Genomic DNA, 16,294 nt, shown 5'->3' on the forward strand with positions numbered 1-16,294 from the left:
GAATTTGACCCTCTACAGTTTGAAGGTATTCTACTAAAAGTGCCAAAATGTTCTTTAGGTACCTAAAAATAATAATATATAAAATTTTTTTTTGTTATTCAATGTTAATACTTATACATTATATAAAAAAAAAAAATATAAAGTTTTTACTAATAACAGTATTATTCCAAATATATTAAAAAAAATTAAGTTGCTCTCTAGTTGTTGAGCTATAATAGTGATATAACCTACTCAAAGCTAATAAAAAAAATTAAAATTAAGTGTGGGGGGGGGGGGGGTTGAACAATATAGGACAATTGTCTTTATCATTAAGAAGGCTCCAATAAATGACAAAAAATTACTTTTAAACCATACAAAACTGAACGAATTTGGTTTGACAGATTATGATTGATTATCGGTTTCCAGGTTTCCACCGAAGCAATTTTTAATATTTTAATTATTTTTAGTGTCATAATTTGTTTTATTTCACTACCCATATGGCATATTCTACTGACAACTATAGTCATTTGTATAGTGTCTAGTGTATACAAATAATATTATTAGGTAACACTCAGTAGGAGCGTATTTATTATTATTTACCTAATTTTGTTTTTGTCTATACTGTATTCAAAATGAGATCATTACTCGGCGGCGACCAGTTTTCGTAGGGCGGTGGTCAGACGCCGTCCCCACTACGGCGACGCATTGGGCGCTACCACGGAACAAAGCCACGCCCATGCGCGCAACTAGGCCGCCGAGTAATGATCTCATTTTGAATAGAGTATATAAATAAAAATTATAAATTTCTTAATTTGAACTGAGAATCTATTCAATTATTTTTAACAAGACATGTTTATTTTGTCATGATTTTATTATTCAAATGATTTTTAAAATAATCAAATTATTTAATTATTTAATTTGATTATTCCCATTGCTAGTAATCAATGAAAATTAGTTTTCAAAATTGAATTCCGTCAACCCAAATTACTTCAGTTTTGTCTGGCCTTTTGGTTTAAAAACCACCTTTTTTCATTGACTGCGCCCCCCTTAAGATTTTATACACAATTTAAATATATATAAAAATAAACTATATTTATGTTTGGATAGGTCAAATCTATATTAGTTTTGACTTTTGACAAAACTGAATGGAGCCCCCTTAATAACAATTTTAAAATACCTGGAGCAAATGAATTTGTATTTTATAAAATTATTTTTAATACAGGCAAAACAAGTATCTATGTAAAAAAAGTATTGTAAAAGTATACCATTACTTCTATAAATGATATCACTGCATATATTTACATTATATTAAAATAATTTTAAAAAATTCAAACTAATATATTTATATTATGTAAAAAAGTAAAATTAGTTGTTTACATACGTAGCAAAAAAGTCTATCACCACAGGCTCTTTACTATTAAGAACATGTTTATTGAAGTCTTCTTGATCTTGAATTTTAATTATTCTGTGTCTAGCTAAAATTCAAAAATTATATAATATTAATAACCATACATTTTCATAAATAATTATTTATTTATTGTACTGGAATAGTAAAAATTTCCCCATCACAAAAAAATAATAAAAATACACAGTGAGAAAGTAAATCATTGTCTAAAGAATATGTAGGTAAAAATAATTTTATTTGTATTAAATAATTTGTAATTATATTTGAATAAATATTCAACCATTCCAATTTTTTGGGCATTAATAAAATGTTCTACTCCGATATCATATTATTACTTGCGGTTGTTTTGAAAGTTCTTGTAATGATTTTTGGCAGCGACATGTTTTTGGAGACGTTTAAAAACATGATACAATTATTATATATTATATACTAAAATATTTAATTTATTATACTAAATACTAATGAAAACTTAAAAATGCTGTTTTCTTAAGGTTTCGACGTTTTGGTACGTAATAAGTAATAACTACCTGTCTACCTATCTAGTACCAACTTAATACCAATGTACCAGTACAAAATATTGAGAATTATCATCTACTATGGAATCACAAATTACAATATGAATATGACACACGGCTTTAGATCACAGACTTCTTAACTAAACTTAGAGAGCCTTGATAGTTGATATTAAAGTCATTTAATATCAAGGCTCTCTAGCGGCGGCTATTGCGGCAGTGACGGCGGTGGACCAATGAGAACTGGAGAAATGCTTACGTCACAGTACATTGCTGGGCGGTGGGTGGCTGCTCGAATGCGCGATTTGTTTCTAAAACGGTAATATTGCTAACATACCTATCCTGTATAATTTGTCATTTTGTGAACAATAATAATTTAATATACATTACGTTTGCCCACACAATAATAATTTGATATATAATACGTATCCCTAAGACACGAATTAAGATATATCTTAATTCGTGCCCTAAGAAATGATTGTCGATGTCAATACAATAATAATATTTTTGAAAAAAGTTATACGTTTTAAAATCCAAATTGAAACGAAATTTTAAAAAAAATACAATTATATAATAAAAGTACAACAATTACATTTTTTAAATAAATATTAATTATATATGAACTGACTATATTTAATGTTACATGCATATAATGTGCATATTACATATTTACATGTATACATTGTAAATTTAATAGACAATTTTGTATTTTCGGACTTTTTGTCCGGCAATCAAAAAATGAATTCAGACTTTTTGTACAACTTTTTTCATACCGGATTATTTGTCCCCGGACTTTTTGACCGATTACCTATATTATGAGTTATGACGATTGGTTTTAAGTACAGTTTCAAGTATGGTCTCCGAGTCGGGCATTTAGGGGGATTCACACCTCGTCATGAGTCATGACGTGTGAAATTATCATGGTTACCACAGTTACCAAACGATACCGCAAAGTTGAATATATTCAACTATGCGGTATAATATTTACAACCGTGGTATCTAATTATATCATGGAATATTGTAGAATGTACTATGGTTAATCATATGGTAACTTAACCTAATCAACCAATCACAGCAAAGGATTTGTATGCACGTATGTGCATAGTGGGAACCCTCTATCAAAATATTCTATTTACCACCACTCCGATTTATGCTATTTACTAACGAATCACCATTTTCTAATTTCTTCATAAACATTATTCTGGCCAAACAAAATAACGCACGTTTATAGATTTTGCTGTTTTTATTTTTATTTTATTTTTTAAATAGATAAAATAAAAATACTCTTTGGATACTATTTGCAATCTAGTTTACCATGTTATATTTGGAAGATTATCTCGAAAGTAAGTAGGATATTTACAATTTTCAGTAACAAACATAGCAATTTATGTTATAAACTTATAATATTATTTTGTTGCAAGATATCGAACACTTACCACAAGAGATGAGAAATCGCTTCACGAAAATGAGAGAAATGGATTTACAAGTAGAAAGTATTTATTATACTAAAAACTGCTATATGTTTAATACAGGATTCCTGAACGAATGCAAAAAAACTGTTAAAGAACATTAAATTTAATGGAACAAAACCAATTATTTAATTTCGTTTATTAGTCCTTCATATAAAATAACATTATAAACTATTAAGTTTACTAAATATTTTCACGTAAAACGTTATAATCTTAAAAGTCTTTATGAATTGACATGAGGAGTGTTGTAACCTAAGTTTTTAGTACAATTTCTAGAAAAACGTTATAACCTATTAAGTTCATTGAACAATTGCACAAAGAACATAATAAGCTAATACGTTCTTCAAACTTTTACACATAGAACATCACAAATTAAACCGTTCTTCAAACTTTAAAAATAACATTATGAATCAAAATTATCTTTCGGCTATTTTGGATTTAAAATTATTTAAGAATAATTAGTACTTTAATATCAAAATCTAAAACTTGAAGAACTAAAGAAGCTTCTGCCAAAATAAATCCAATAGCCGATCATTTATTTTTGACAGTATAAGATGATATCAACTGGTAAAAGAAAAAAGGGGCTAAGAGACAGTTTCACTACTTTTTAGGAGAACTGAAACAACATTTTATATGTTCTTAACTTTGGCTTTGGGGCTTTGGTTTTTATTTAAGCTTTATGAATGAAGTTATTATATATTTTGATTCCATTTTATGTTACCTTGATGGCTCAATACTAGTAATGTTATATTGAAATGTTCCCCTTAATTTTTAAACAATGCATTTTGTTGGCGCTGAGCTCTGATTTTTTTTTCATTTGTGATGAAGGGCGCTTGTACCCTAATTTAAATATGCTATAATTATTACTATAATAATATTTTATTATTGATATTATCAATATTATAAAATGTGATAATAAGCAATAATAGTGGGGTCCAAGCGCCACATGGTTGTCGCTTGGCTATTACAATAAAAAGGCGCTTAGTCCCTACTTTTAAAGCACTTGTAAATAAATGTCGCTTGTCCCGAAAAATGAAATTACAATATCTCATTACCAAATGGTCATAGTAACACTAGCGTTTTTGTGATTGAATTTTTTAAGTGTCGCTTGTTCTGTAATATGCAACATGTTATTAGCCCCTTTTGCTTTATACCAGTCCATATAATATAATGATAATTTGGTAATAAGTTATTATTAGTAATAATATAGTAACATAATACATTAATTAATAATAAAAATAAATAAATAATAATTTACGAAACATTGAAGAGGATAAACAATGTAAATTGTGTATCGTTATTATAAAGTACTGAAGTACTTATAAAGTATAAAGCTTAACTGATATGAAATCATGGTCGTGCGAATAATTAAGTTTCAGATCCAAATTTATAATCTTAGTTTTATAGCTGTTCATAAATATATTTGTATTCTATAATTTATTTATGTAGATATAAATAGTGTAATTTAACAAAATATTATTTTATTTAGCGCCTGACCTTATTGTCTCCGTCTTACAAACAATAACATATAGCAATTCAACAATCAGACATATTACTCTAAAACGTTCTTCTGATTAAATATTCAAGACGTATAACTTTAAAGCACTCAAGAACGTATTACTGTCAACAGTTCTTCTGATTAAATGTTCAAGAACGTATTATTTCAAAACGTTCTTCTGATTGAATTTACAAAAACGAATAACTTAACAACATTTAGTAGGTCTATCATTCAAGAACTATAATTTTTTAACATTTTTTCGGCAAAATGTTCATAAAACAAACAGTTTTAATGGTTTTCTAGTAAATTGTTTGGTGGACCATTTAATTTATAACGTTACATCTATAACCGTTTGTTGAACATAGCTTGATTTAACGTTTATCGCAAATAAAGTTCAAAAAAAATAATGGAACCAAACCAAAAAATAATGGTTAAGGTCAGGCTGGTTTAATTATTATTTTTGTTTTTGTGATTAATGTAAAATTATTGAATTTTATGCAGATGTGTTTTGGATAATTTGATAAGTATTACCAACGTGTTATAACTTGAAGTTTATGATTTGGGCTGGAAATTTAATCTATTTTTTGTGTATTAAGTAGTTATCATTACATAAAGCCATCATTGATGTTTAACTGAAATTTTATTTGAAACGCTAATTAGTGTAATTACCACTTTATTAATATTTAAATTGCAATAATATAAAATAATGTATACTTGTTATTAAAAACAATTATATATAATAAATAATTTTCTAACATCACAATTTTAAACAACATAGTATGTAAATAATTCTTTTAAAAGAATAGGTTAGTCAACTATTATTTGATTATTATTTTATGTTATTATGTATTATTTATGTTATCTTTCAAAATATTTTTATTTCATAATCTTTTAAATTTGTATCTAAAGTAAAACTCATATAAACGCTTCCTGATAATAAATATATATTTCCATTATCGTCAAAATACTATAGATATGTATAATATTGTATACAATATATGTTTTAAACTTTGGACATATTAAATTGGTTTGTAATTTAATGTTTCTTTAATGCATAATTGATTTTTTTAATGTTTTAAGTATACTTATACTTTAAGTAAAGGATGTCTCAAAAAGAATGCCGAATTTGAAAATGCCACCACTTGTTTTTTTTGTTGGCTGCATTGGTTTTGATAGTTTTGTTATCCATTATCATTGAGGTTTTGTGATTCTTAATCATTGTTTATGTTGAATCGCAATGAAAACGTACAGAGAAGTTTCCGGATACACTATCTTGTTGCGTGGAGACCAAAGCCGTGTGATTTTTTTCTTATGGGGATACACTAAGTCACGAGTTTACCAGAACAAAGTCCGAAACGTCTTGGAACCTAAGCAAGAAATAAGTCGTGTCCTCAACGAACTTGATGGGGTAATGTGTGATCGAGTGATGGTAAATTTTATGGAAAGAATAATCACATGTACGGCTATTAGGGGGGGTTATATGCCCAATATTGTTTTTCACTGTTAAACCTCAATTTATCCTGAAGTTAATGATATATTTGTAATGTTTTTTTAAGAAAAATAAATTCCATGTATAGCAGATTTAAATCCGGCGTTCTTTTTGAGACACCCTTTATATATTTGTTTATGTAGTAAATACACTAATTAGCACTTAAAAAATATTTGTTCAATCATTTTCATGTGATTGTGAGTAATATTGTCTGGGGATTTTTTTTCCTAGTGTCAGGGATTTTTATTCTGATCAAACATGATTTGAAAATTTGGATTTAATCTTTAATTTAAAATAGATGTAAAGAATTTTAATTATAGTTTTCAAATATTTATAGGCTAAAATACATTTTACCACATCCCACATGAATTTCAAAAAAAATAAGTGTTTAAAAACGTGTTTTTAACGCTGATTTTGAAACTATTATGAATATTTTGCGGAAACCATTAGTGGAGAAGTTAAGATAAAAATATTCATGGTGATTAGTGTATTTGTAAATTGAGGGTTTGGGGTTCAATTCCCAATGTCATATTATATTGTCATTTTTTTTAAGTTATTTTTTGAGATTCACTTGAATTCATTTTTGGTTTCTGGAGTGTAGCGAGCGACTTCCAAACACTCTAAGCACTCACTCTTTTTTTTAGAAAATGTATTTTACCTTAAACCAAAAATTTTGAAGTTTTTTTGTCATAACTTCTTAAATTATAGTTTCCACCCAAAAGTTAAGAGTTTCAAATTCAGCGTTGAAAAACATGTCTTACAAAAAAAAAAAAAAAATGAAATTCGTAAGGTGCGTGGTAAAGTGTATTTATTCCTTTTAATAAAATTAAATATATTTAATTCAAATTTAAAAATATATTTAAATGTATTTCAGACTCTATGGATTGCATAAAAAAAAATGTGGATACTTTGTTTTTAAAAGCAGATAATCTGAAACCAGAAGAATTAGAAACTAATTTTAAAGCAATCATGAAAGAAGGAGAAAAATCTGTTGAACAATCTGGTAAATTTATATTAATTTAGTATTTATTTTAAATCATAATCTTAAATGTATTTATTTTAGATGAAAAAGTTACGTTGGCTAACCATATGCATGACCTTATGTCAAAATATTTGAGACGATTAGATCATGAGTTACACAAATTTAAAATGGAACTAGAAGCTGATCATAGTGGTATTACTGGACTAATTGAAAAAAGTAAAAATTTGAGATTCTTTTCGCAAAAAAAGTTATTATGAATACAATTTCTATTAATTAATTATCGAATTTTAATATTTTATTATTTTAGGAAGTTTGGATTCAGAACAGAGTAATATTATAATTCCCAATCAAAAAGAAAATAAATATCAATTGAATAGATGTCTTTTTGGTGGTATGTAGTTTAAGCATTATTTAGTTAGTTATGATAAATATTATTTATAAGTATTTATATACTTACTTATAAAAATATTTATAAGGGATCGAAACTGGTTTAATCGGTTTTCCAAAACACCGGTATATACCATAGAATTGAAAAAAACGTTCTTGAAAAACAGATTAAATTTTGAAACTTATGTCGGTTTCTTTGAATTTCATAAAGTTAGTTTTATTATTTGTAATAAATTCTAGTATTTTTATACGAAGAAATTATTATGTTCGGATTTATTGATAAAAATCCCGATGCAATTACTGAGTATTACGAAATATTAATATATATATTATTATTAAACTTGATTCAAAATTGCAAATACAAATGATATAGTGTAATGTTATTGTAATATACAATTAAATATTAATGTATTGGAATAATGATCTCAACCATAATATGACAACATACATTTATGTCAAATGCAAAAGTAGGCGCGAGGCACCTAAACTAGGTACGAAATATTCAAGTTAATAACACAAAATTAGTTCTGCTGGATGTAAATTTGTTATATCGTATATTGTACACTAATTATACAAAGTAGCCATATTTCAGGGCTTTAGACTCGGCCCTTATAATAGTTAATAGATAATAAAAATTGAGTCTACAGTAATTATTAGACAGGAAAATAAAATGGAAATTTTTAAAAACCGTTCCAAAAACCAAAACCAAAAATTTTCTAAAACCATTCTTTAAACCAATAAAATATTTGAAAAACCTTTTTTAAAACCGAAACCAAAACCAGAAAATGTAGAAAACCGTTCTCAAGAACTAAAACCGTAACCGTTAAAATTTGAAACGGTTTTGATCCCTGCAGTATTAAGTATACCAGTGGCGGGCTGAACTTCAATTTTAAATGACGCATTTTCATAATTATGTACTTACCACCATCACCACCACCGCCATCCTATTTTTACTTATAACAAAGTTATGATGTTAATAAAATGTGATCAAAAGAGCCAAAAGGCCAGGCTTTAGCATGTAATTTTACGCCACAGTCACGGGTTGGCACCACCCCCTTTGAAAAGTGACATAACTGCGTTCGGCTTGCCACTGAAGTATACTATTACGTATATATTATATTTTGTTTTTAGAAACTACTAGGCATCTATTTAAAAGTATTTAAAAAAAAAACTACAATCAATACCAACATACTTTTGTTGTTCTAGACAAACAAGAAGCATTAAATCATGTTAGCACTTCCAAACAAAAATCAACTTCAATAGCTTCAAATTCTACTAGTAGTGGTGATGTAGCATCTCCTTCACAGCGTGATACAAGTCCTGCAAACTCTCGAAATGTTTCATCTTCATTAGCATACACATTGGGACATATGGGAGCTGGAAGTCCTGCAATTGCAGCAGCTGCATCTCAAGCTATTGTTGCTACTCAACAAGTAATTTTATAATGCGTTTAAAAAATATAGGTATTGGCAATAAGAGTTAAACAATTTAAAATGGATAGTACTGTTTTACGCTAAATTAAATTCAACAAATAATAATAACCAGTCAACTAAAGGAGTTTTTTTTTTCCTTTTTTACTTTGTAACTTGTTATAGCTCTTCATAAAATAAATTCTTTTAACTTAATATTTGATAAAAATAAAATTATTATTGAGTAAAACAAGGAATTTAAATGAATTTCTTTAAAGATAATATATCAAGTTTTCAAAAATTAAAATTTAGTTTTAAATTGTATTATGACGTTTCGATCTAAAAAAAAAAAAACATTTTTTGCTATCTTATATATTCTTGCTGTACTTTAAGTTAATCCTTAAGCACACGGTTCTCGATTCAAAAGACTAGTCTTTTAGAAATGTATTAATTTTTTAAGAATTCAAAATACTTATGTAATCATATCTAAGTTCTAATCCTCCTTCTAATTAATTGATAAATTATAATCTAAATTTAGATACAACTCCCTATGGTATATAATCTTTTTTCAGTAATATAAGAAGTGTTAAAAGTTCATTACCTATTAACACTGTCTAAAAGACTGACATTTATACATAATATTTTACCACATTTTATGAAAACTCAATAATTATGGATTATTTTTAAATTGTGTTTTCTTATAATTGCTGTTTGAAAAGCGTTTTTGATTTTAATAATTATTATTATTTTTAATTATCAATATTTAATTGAAATATTTCAGTACGTGGTCAAAAACACTGTGAGTGAATTTTCGTGAATATTTTAAATGCGTGTAATTTAGGGTAAAAAATCATTGTTCATAAAAATTTTTTTAATTTTACATTATAAAGATTGCTTGGATCCATATTTATTTTGTTCATGATATCAATATTACTCAACAGTAAATTGTATTCTTTTCAGTTGTCTCAAGGTCGTAGAACAGCTAGTCTGAAAGCATCTCTTGAAGCAATTAATTCTGGTGCTACGTTGACAGGTCAAATGAGTTCTACTTCCGGTGTTCTACCATCAGAATTGCCTATTAGTAAAGAATTAGCAGGTGTTGCACATTTAGTCAATCCAAATATAGATGGAACTAGAAAACATAGAAGGTAAATCATAAGTTAATCAAAATTTATCAATTTATTATTGATGTTTTAATGAATTTTTCGTGAAATCCATTGTAGGCGAGGTGGTACTCAAAATTCGCAAACGTCAACTGAAGAAGATGTGGATGAACCTATTGATCCCAATGAACCTCGTTATTGTATATGTAATCAAGTTGCTTATGGTACAATGGTTGCTTGTGATAATAAAGGGGTAATTATAAAATTAAACATAGTACTATCAAAAGTTGAATCATTAGATTTTCAATCAGGAATTTAGAAAATTTAAACAAATATTTAGATACTTATATCTGTTATTATTCAGGTTAATTTAATACAAGTGATGAGTTGTCTATTTAAAAATTATATATCTATTTAATTTATAGATTATTTCAACTCTTAAAAACTTTAAATTTTTAAACCATGGATTTTGTTACAATTTTTCCCATTTAAATAGTTGTTTACACCAAAAACAGTTTATTATACTTAAACACTGAATCATATTTTATCTCTGTCAATAATTATTAAAAATTGGTCTTTAATCTTTATAATTTAATAATCAACAAATAATACTTTCTATTAGAAGGGATTATAAGGTTTTGAAATCACTCAAAATATTTTTATGTTTGATTCTAGTTTCATTTAAGCAGGCCGTTGCTAATTTTCCTGCAAGTCTATAAAATTTGAAAATTATATTTTAGTTGTTACCTTAATTATAATACTTTTCCACTAATTTACTGTCTGATATCTATTTAAGGAGGGTCGATCCAATGTGTTATATCAACAAAAATTATTTCATAGAAAAAATTCTCAGGCCTTGTAAATTTGTCTGATTTGGCGGCATTGGACTCCAATTTTTATTTTATTTCAAATCATTTTTGAGTTTAAGATTAATATATTGAATAACTAAGTTCAATGCAGCCAGTGGAATATTACACTATTAGAAAAAAAAAAATTTTAATTTGATTAATTCTGTATATCAGGATCATTATTCCTGTAAAGTGTATTTTTGTAGACAAATTGACATTGGCACATGGCCCATATGTATCATTCTTATTTTGTGTATGTATATTTAAATTAATATTATTCTCTCTTGCAGTGTCCATATGAATGGTATCATTGTGAATGTGTCGGTATAACTGATCCACCGAAAGGTAAATGGTATTGTCCTCAATGTATTACAACAATGAAGAGTCGTAGATCACGAAAAACTACATGAATGGTTATGCATTTATTTAAAACTTTTTTGTGTACTTATTTATATATTTTTTTAGCTTAATATAATTATTGAACCCTATCTTTTTTTTAAAAACAAAATGTAAATTTACAATACATTTTTAAGTTTTTTCTTATTTGTATTATTAATGTGTACTGTATAAATTAAATTAATTATTTAAAAATCAATATTTATTATATTTATATAATATTCTTTGTACTTTTTCAAGAAATAGAAAGAAAAATATGTTATTATTCATAGTGAAATATGCTCTATTGTAATTTTTATATAAGATTACTATTTTATAATTTAAATTGTATAGAGTTTAAATCATTTAAGTTTTAATGAAAGTAAATGAATTGGTCTTCAGAATTCTCAAAATAATATATTAGTTAGACACATTATAGTAGAGTTTAATCTCTGCTATACTCTATTCCAATTAAGTCTGGAAAATCTGCGCAGCCTCTGAACGGTAGAACCGCTGTGATTGGCTGCAGTACTCGGTCACCCCGACTGTAGCTAATGAGACTGCACATGCTCAGACTACGACTTGTATCTTTTAGAAATTTTTTCAGACTTATTCGGAATAAAGTATAGTAAAATTGCATGAATCTTGCATCAGTTCTATAAAATATGAATGTGAAATTCGTCTGTTTTAACATTAGTGCACCATCCTTGAAACTATACTCTATTCGGAATGAGATTGTATCCCGAAGGCGACCAGTTTTCGTTGGCCGGCGGTCAGACATATGGTCAGATGCTGTCCCCACGTTGGGCGATGCCACGGTTCAAAGCCACGTCCATGCGCACAACTTGGCTGGTGGGGTACGATCTCATTCCGAATAGAGTATAGCTGCTTATATACAATTATAATATTATATAGTTTATATCAATAATTATGTCAATTTTCAAATAATTTGAATTTTTAATTTAAAAATGACAAATTGATGAACAGACTATCTCTATTCTGAATAAGTGCGGTACCGAGCGGCTGACTTGGGCTTCATCCAAATTCCGAACCCAGTAGTTGAATTGGTGGGAGACGCATGAGACCACTGCCGGACGAAAACCTGTCTCCACCCGGTACTGCTCTTATCCTGAATAGACTATAGAGTAGAGTCGTAATTGTGCGGTATAATTTTAAAGTTTCTATAACTCATAAATAGCTTGCAAATTGTACTCATACATATTATGTAATAAAGGAACATATATATTGGACTTTTTTATGTTTACATTGTAGAAGGAAACGTCTGTCTAAATTTTAAGTACTGTTTTTGTTTATTATAATACATGAAATTGTTAAGAGGATATCAATGCAATATTTGTTTTCTCTAAGACCTACACGTATCATTAATGAAACACATACATGTAAAAATTATATTTTTTATGTTCAAGTATTCTTTGAGTAGTAACCTATTATAAAAATTATTGAGAAAAATATTTCTTTGGTTTAATATTATTTATAATTAGGCTTCTCCAACGATATATTTTTGAATATCGATATCGTTTTGAATTGTGCGTTATCGAATCGCGATATCGAAAAAAAAATGTAGGTATCGATATATCGATATATCGAATTATCGATATCGATATTCCGATATCTTTATGATATCATAATTGTCAATACTCAATAGTACTCAATACTCAATTAACTAGGTAGTAGGTACACAGAACTATGTGGTAGGTACTACAAAAAAAAGTTAGGTACCTTTTATTGGTACTAGGTAGTAACTAGTAGGTATTAGTTAACAATTAATTGTTTTAAAATAATAAATATTTTATTCAAAAGTTTAGGCATAAATTATCAGTTCAGTTTATAAAGATTAAAGGGTCCGAGTACTCCAGCTTAACCACGTCGGTACAGAAGAAATAATTGAGTGATTCTAGAGGACAAAATAAAAACCATTTAATAATTACACAATTACTATATTAATGAGAAAAACAAAACATAAACAAAATATTTTAACGAATCACAAACAACACCGGAACGTCCGAAACTATCAAGCGATAAACACTGACTAACTGACTGAGCTACAGAGTTATGAGACTATTTAGACTAATGAGTTACTGGGAAAAATAATTATTTAAAATTTATTTTTTGTTATCCCTGTGCTATTTTTAACCTGGAATATCCGATATATTTCGATAATCGATTTATTTCGATTATCGATATATCGTACGATATATAACGATTATCGATACCTAAATTTCCGAAAAAAAGTTCGCGATATCGATATCGAATCAAAATATCGATATCGTTGGAGAAGCCTAAATTTATATTTAATATTATTTGACTTTTAAATTATTAAACAATTTTACAAATTTGAATCGATTTTAAGTTTTAGACAAATTAATATACATACCCTCAAAATTATTATTTTCTATCATTTTTGTAATAGATGATTTAACTTGAAAGATTACTCAAAACAAAATAAATTATTTTGAGTGAATGCGTTTTGTCTCTACGACCGTGTGCTAGACAAAAAATAAACAGTGCGCTAAGGTCTTGTTAATTTAAGAATTGAGCTAAAAGAAAGTTTCTAGTATTATTGTTAATAGGTAATAATATTATTATTGGCATAATAGTATCAGAAATTATCTTATTAGCCATATTATGCAGTCCCGACTGGCTACTGTTTAGGTTTGCATAGATAAATTTACATGCTTTTTTGTTACAGTATGTTTTTTGCTCAAAAATGTGCATGTGTTATATGCTTATATTGCTTGTAGTTTTGATATAAAATAAGCTGGTTATACGCAGAGGTTAAAGTAAGGCTGACAACCCCTTACCTCTAACACAGATACACAATCACCCTATCACTGACGGTTAAAAAGCGTCCCCTTTAATAAATCTGGTTAACATTATTCAGGGTTTAAAGTAGGATGACTAGATGCAGTGTATGGTTACACAATCTCAGTGAAACACTTTATACATTATATAATACATAAAAATATATATGGAACGTTTAAAAGTATATGAAGTTTGGAGCATTAGTCCCCACTTGAATGAATTTTTTACCACTTTAAGCCTACTGCCTGGTATATGAGTATATGACTATAGTAGTTGCACGCATAACTTACTTGAACCTCTGAAATATAGTTCAACTGTTGCCTCCGAAAGTATTTGGCATTTGTGCCACGACTCACGAGTAGATAATTTACCAAATACAAAACTATATTAACTATTAATTATTTTTCTGTTTACTTGATACAATTTCTTTATTAGTAGTTATAAACTAATTTGTCTGTTCTATCCATTTGGTGCATACTTTACGGTGTTATTATTTCTAATTATTAACTTCTTCTATATTTAAAAGTAGGTACCTTCCTACTTAATATATAATATAAACGAATCGCGGACGTTTTATCGCCGTCTATTACTAATATAGGACATTTGGCCCCCAGGTCCGGGGAGTTAATTTTATCGTAGTTGTTGTCTTCGCCTTTGTCACCGAACGATATAAAATCCAATCCTTAGTCACAGTTTTTTTTTTATTAGCATTTAAAGTTCAAAAATTGACAAAATATGGAAAATCACGAAATTTAGTAAATTATTTTGAGTTAAGATCGTAAAAATTTTTCTTTTGTAATCTAAGATTTGAAAATGTAATACAAGATTCCTCATAATATTGTCTACCTTTATCAAAAAAAAAATGTCTACAAGAAAGTCAAATTGAATTTTTATGAGGACAGTAAAAGTGCTTGGATTTTCTTCAACAGTGCCTTTTCTGATAGGAAAGTGAATCTAGTTGGTACTTTGGGGGGTCAAAAGTAAAATTTTTCCAATAGTTTTCAAAAGCGCCGTGAAAAACAAAAGAAAAATTAAGGAAAAACGGGAATTTTTACGCAAAATCTGTTTTCGAGAAAATTGAATTTGGTTTTTGGTGTAACATTAAAACGAATGACTGTAGATACATGAAATTTTCACTGGTTTTTTTATATTTCCATTTTCTATACATGATAAAATTTTCAAAATATTTTGATTTGTTTTGAACTCTTTACGGACAATTTCAGTTTCCAATTTAATTAATTTCTTTTTCTATGAATGTCAATAAAACTTTATTTGTTGAGTAGAAATACTTGAAAATTTAATACAAGGCTCCTACTATATTATTACAATGACATTTGAAAAATATTAAAAATCCTTAGTCACAGTTTTTTTTTTTATTAGCATTTAAAGTTTAAAAATTGACAAAATATGGAAAAATCACGAAAATTACCTAATTTTTTTGAGTTTATAATTCGTAGAACTAAGATTTTAAAATGTAATACAAGATTCCTTATAGGATAATCTACCTTTATCAAAAAAAAAATGTCTATAAGAAACTCAAATTAAATTTTTATGAGCATTTGAAATTCATATTTTTACAACATTTGGTATTTACTCGATTTCTTACGTAACGATTTTCTTATTTTGTTGTAATTAAAAAACGAATGACTGTAAAAACTTGAAAATTTCACTGAATGTTTATATTAGCATTTTCTATATACGATAAAATTTTTTTAGTTTTTTTTACTATAAATATCAATAAAGTTTTATCTATTGGGCCAAAAAGTGTAAAAAATTAATACAGGGCTCCTGATACATTGTTACAATAGCAGTTGAAAAATATTACAAATACATAGGAACAATTTTTTTATAAGCATTCGAAGTTAAAATCTTGACAAAAATTACTAAATTTAAAATTGAATAATTATTTTGTAGTTAAAAATTTATAAAATGTTCAACTTTCATATCTAAGGATTGAAAATTAAAAACAAGATTCTACGTAAGTAATTTATTCTGTAACCAAAAAATCTAAAATA

At 27.2% G+C, this 16,294-nt stretch overlaps 2 protein-coding genes across 7 annotated transcripts in view; one reads left to right on the forward strand and one right to left on the reverse strand.

Moving 5' to 3' along the window:
- The window catches only part of LOC100159766 (thioredoxin, mitochondrial-like), a 5,238-nt gene extending 3,358 nt beyond the window's left edge, over positions 1-1,880 (reverse strand). Inside the window, exons 1-2 of the mRNA NM_001246016.2 lie at positions 1,720-1,880; positions 1,361-1,454 (exon numbers count right to left, since the gene is read on the reverse strand). Of these exons, the coding sequence (NP_001232945.1) occupies positions 1,361-1,454; positions 1,720-1,789 (164 nt within the window). The 5' untranslated portion in view covers positions 1,790-1,880. The remainder of the gene's footprint in view (positions 1-1,360; positions 1,455-1,719) is intronic.
- Positions 1,881-3,055: 1,175 nt separating this feature from the next.
- LOC100168653 (inhibitor of growth protein 3) lies at positions 3,056-12,928 on the forward strand. 6 transcript variants are annotated; one of them, XM_029490628.1, is made up of 10 exons: positions 3,056-3,239; positions 3,318-3,389; positions 7,227-7,355; positions 7,416-7,550; positions 7,642-7,725; positions 8,928-9,154; positions 9,912-9,929; positions 10,091-10,278; positions 10,354-10,486; positions 11,372-12,928. In XM_029490628.1, exons 1-10 carry the CDS (start codon positions 3,212-3,214, stop codon positions 11,489-11,491), a joined length of 1,134 nt encoding a protein of 377 aa, XP_029346488.1. In that variant the 5' UTR covers positions 3,056-3,211; the 3' UTR covers positions 11,492-12,928. The 6 variants fall into 6 exon arrangements, with proteins under 6 accessions (XP_029346488.1, XP_029346491.1, XP_029346490.1 ...); XM_029490631.1 differs by having other exon boundaries at positions 3,058-3,239; positions 3,318-3,385; XM_029490630.1 differs by having other exon boundaries at positions 3,058-3,239; positions 3,318-3,382.
- The last annotated feature ends 3,366 nt before the right edge of the window (positions 12,929-16,294 follow it).

Source organism: Acyrthosiphon pisum, chromosome A2 (genome assembly GCF_005508785.2).
Source record: "Acyrthosiphon pisum isolate AL4f chromosome A2, pea_aphid_22Mar2018_4r6ur, whole genome shotgun sequence".
In the NCBI taxonomy this organism is placed as follows: domain Eukaryota; kingdom Metazoa; phylum Arthropoda; class Insecta; order Hemiptera; family Aphididae; genus Acyrthosiphon; species Acyrthosiphon pisum.

What these genes read in the sequence shown, in the direction of transcription:
- LOC100168653 (XM_029490628.1), top strand. Translation starts at nt 3,212, where the DNA reads ATGTTATATTTGGAAGATTATCTCGAAA. An exon ending in TTTGGAAGATTATCTCGAAA is followed by an intron (nt 3,240 to 3,317) that starts GTAAGTAGGATA and finishes TTTTGTTGCAAG; the next exon opens with ATATCGAACACTTACCACAA. An exon ending in AATGGATTTACAAGTAGAAA is followed by an intron (nt 3,390 to 7,226) that starts GTATTTATTATA and finishes AATGTATTTCAG; the next exon opens with ACTCTATGGATTGCATAAAA.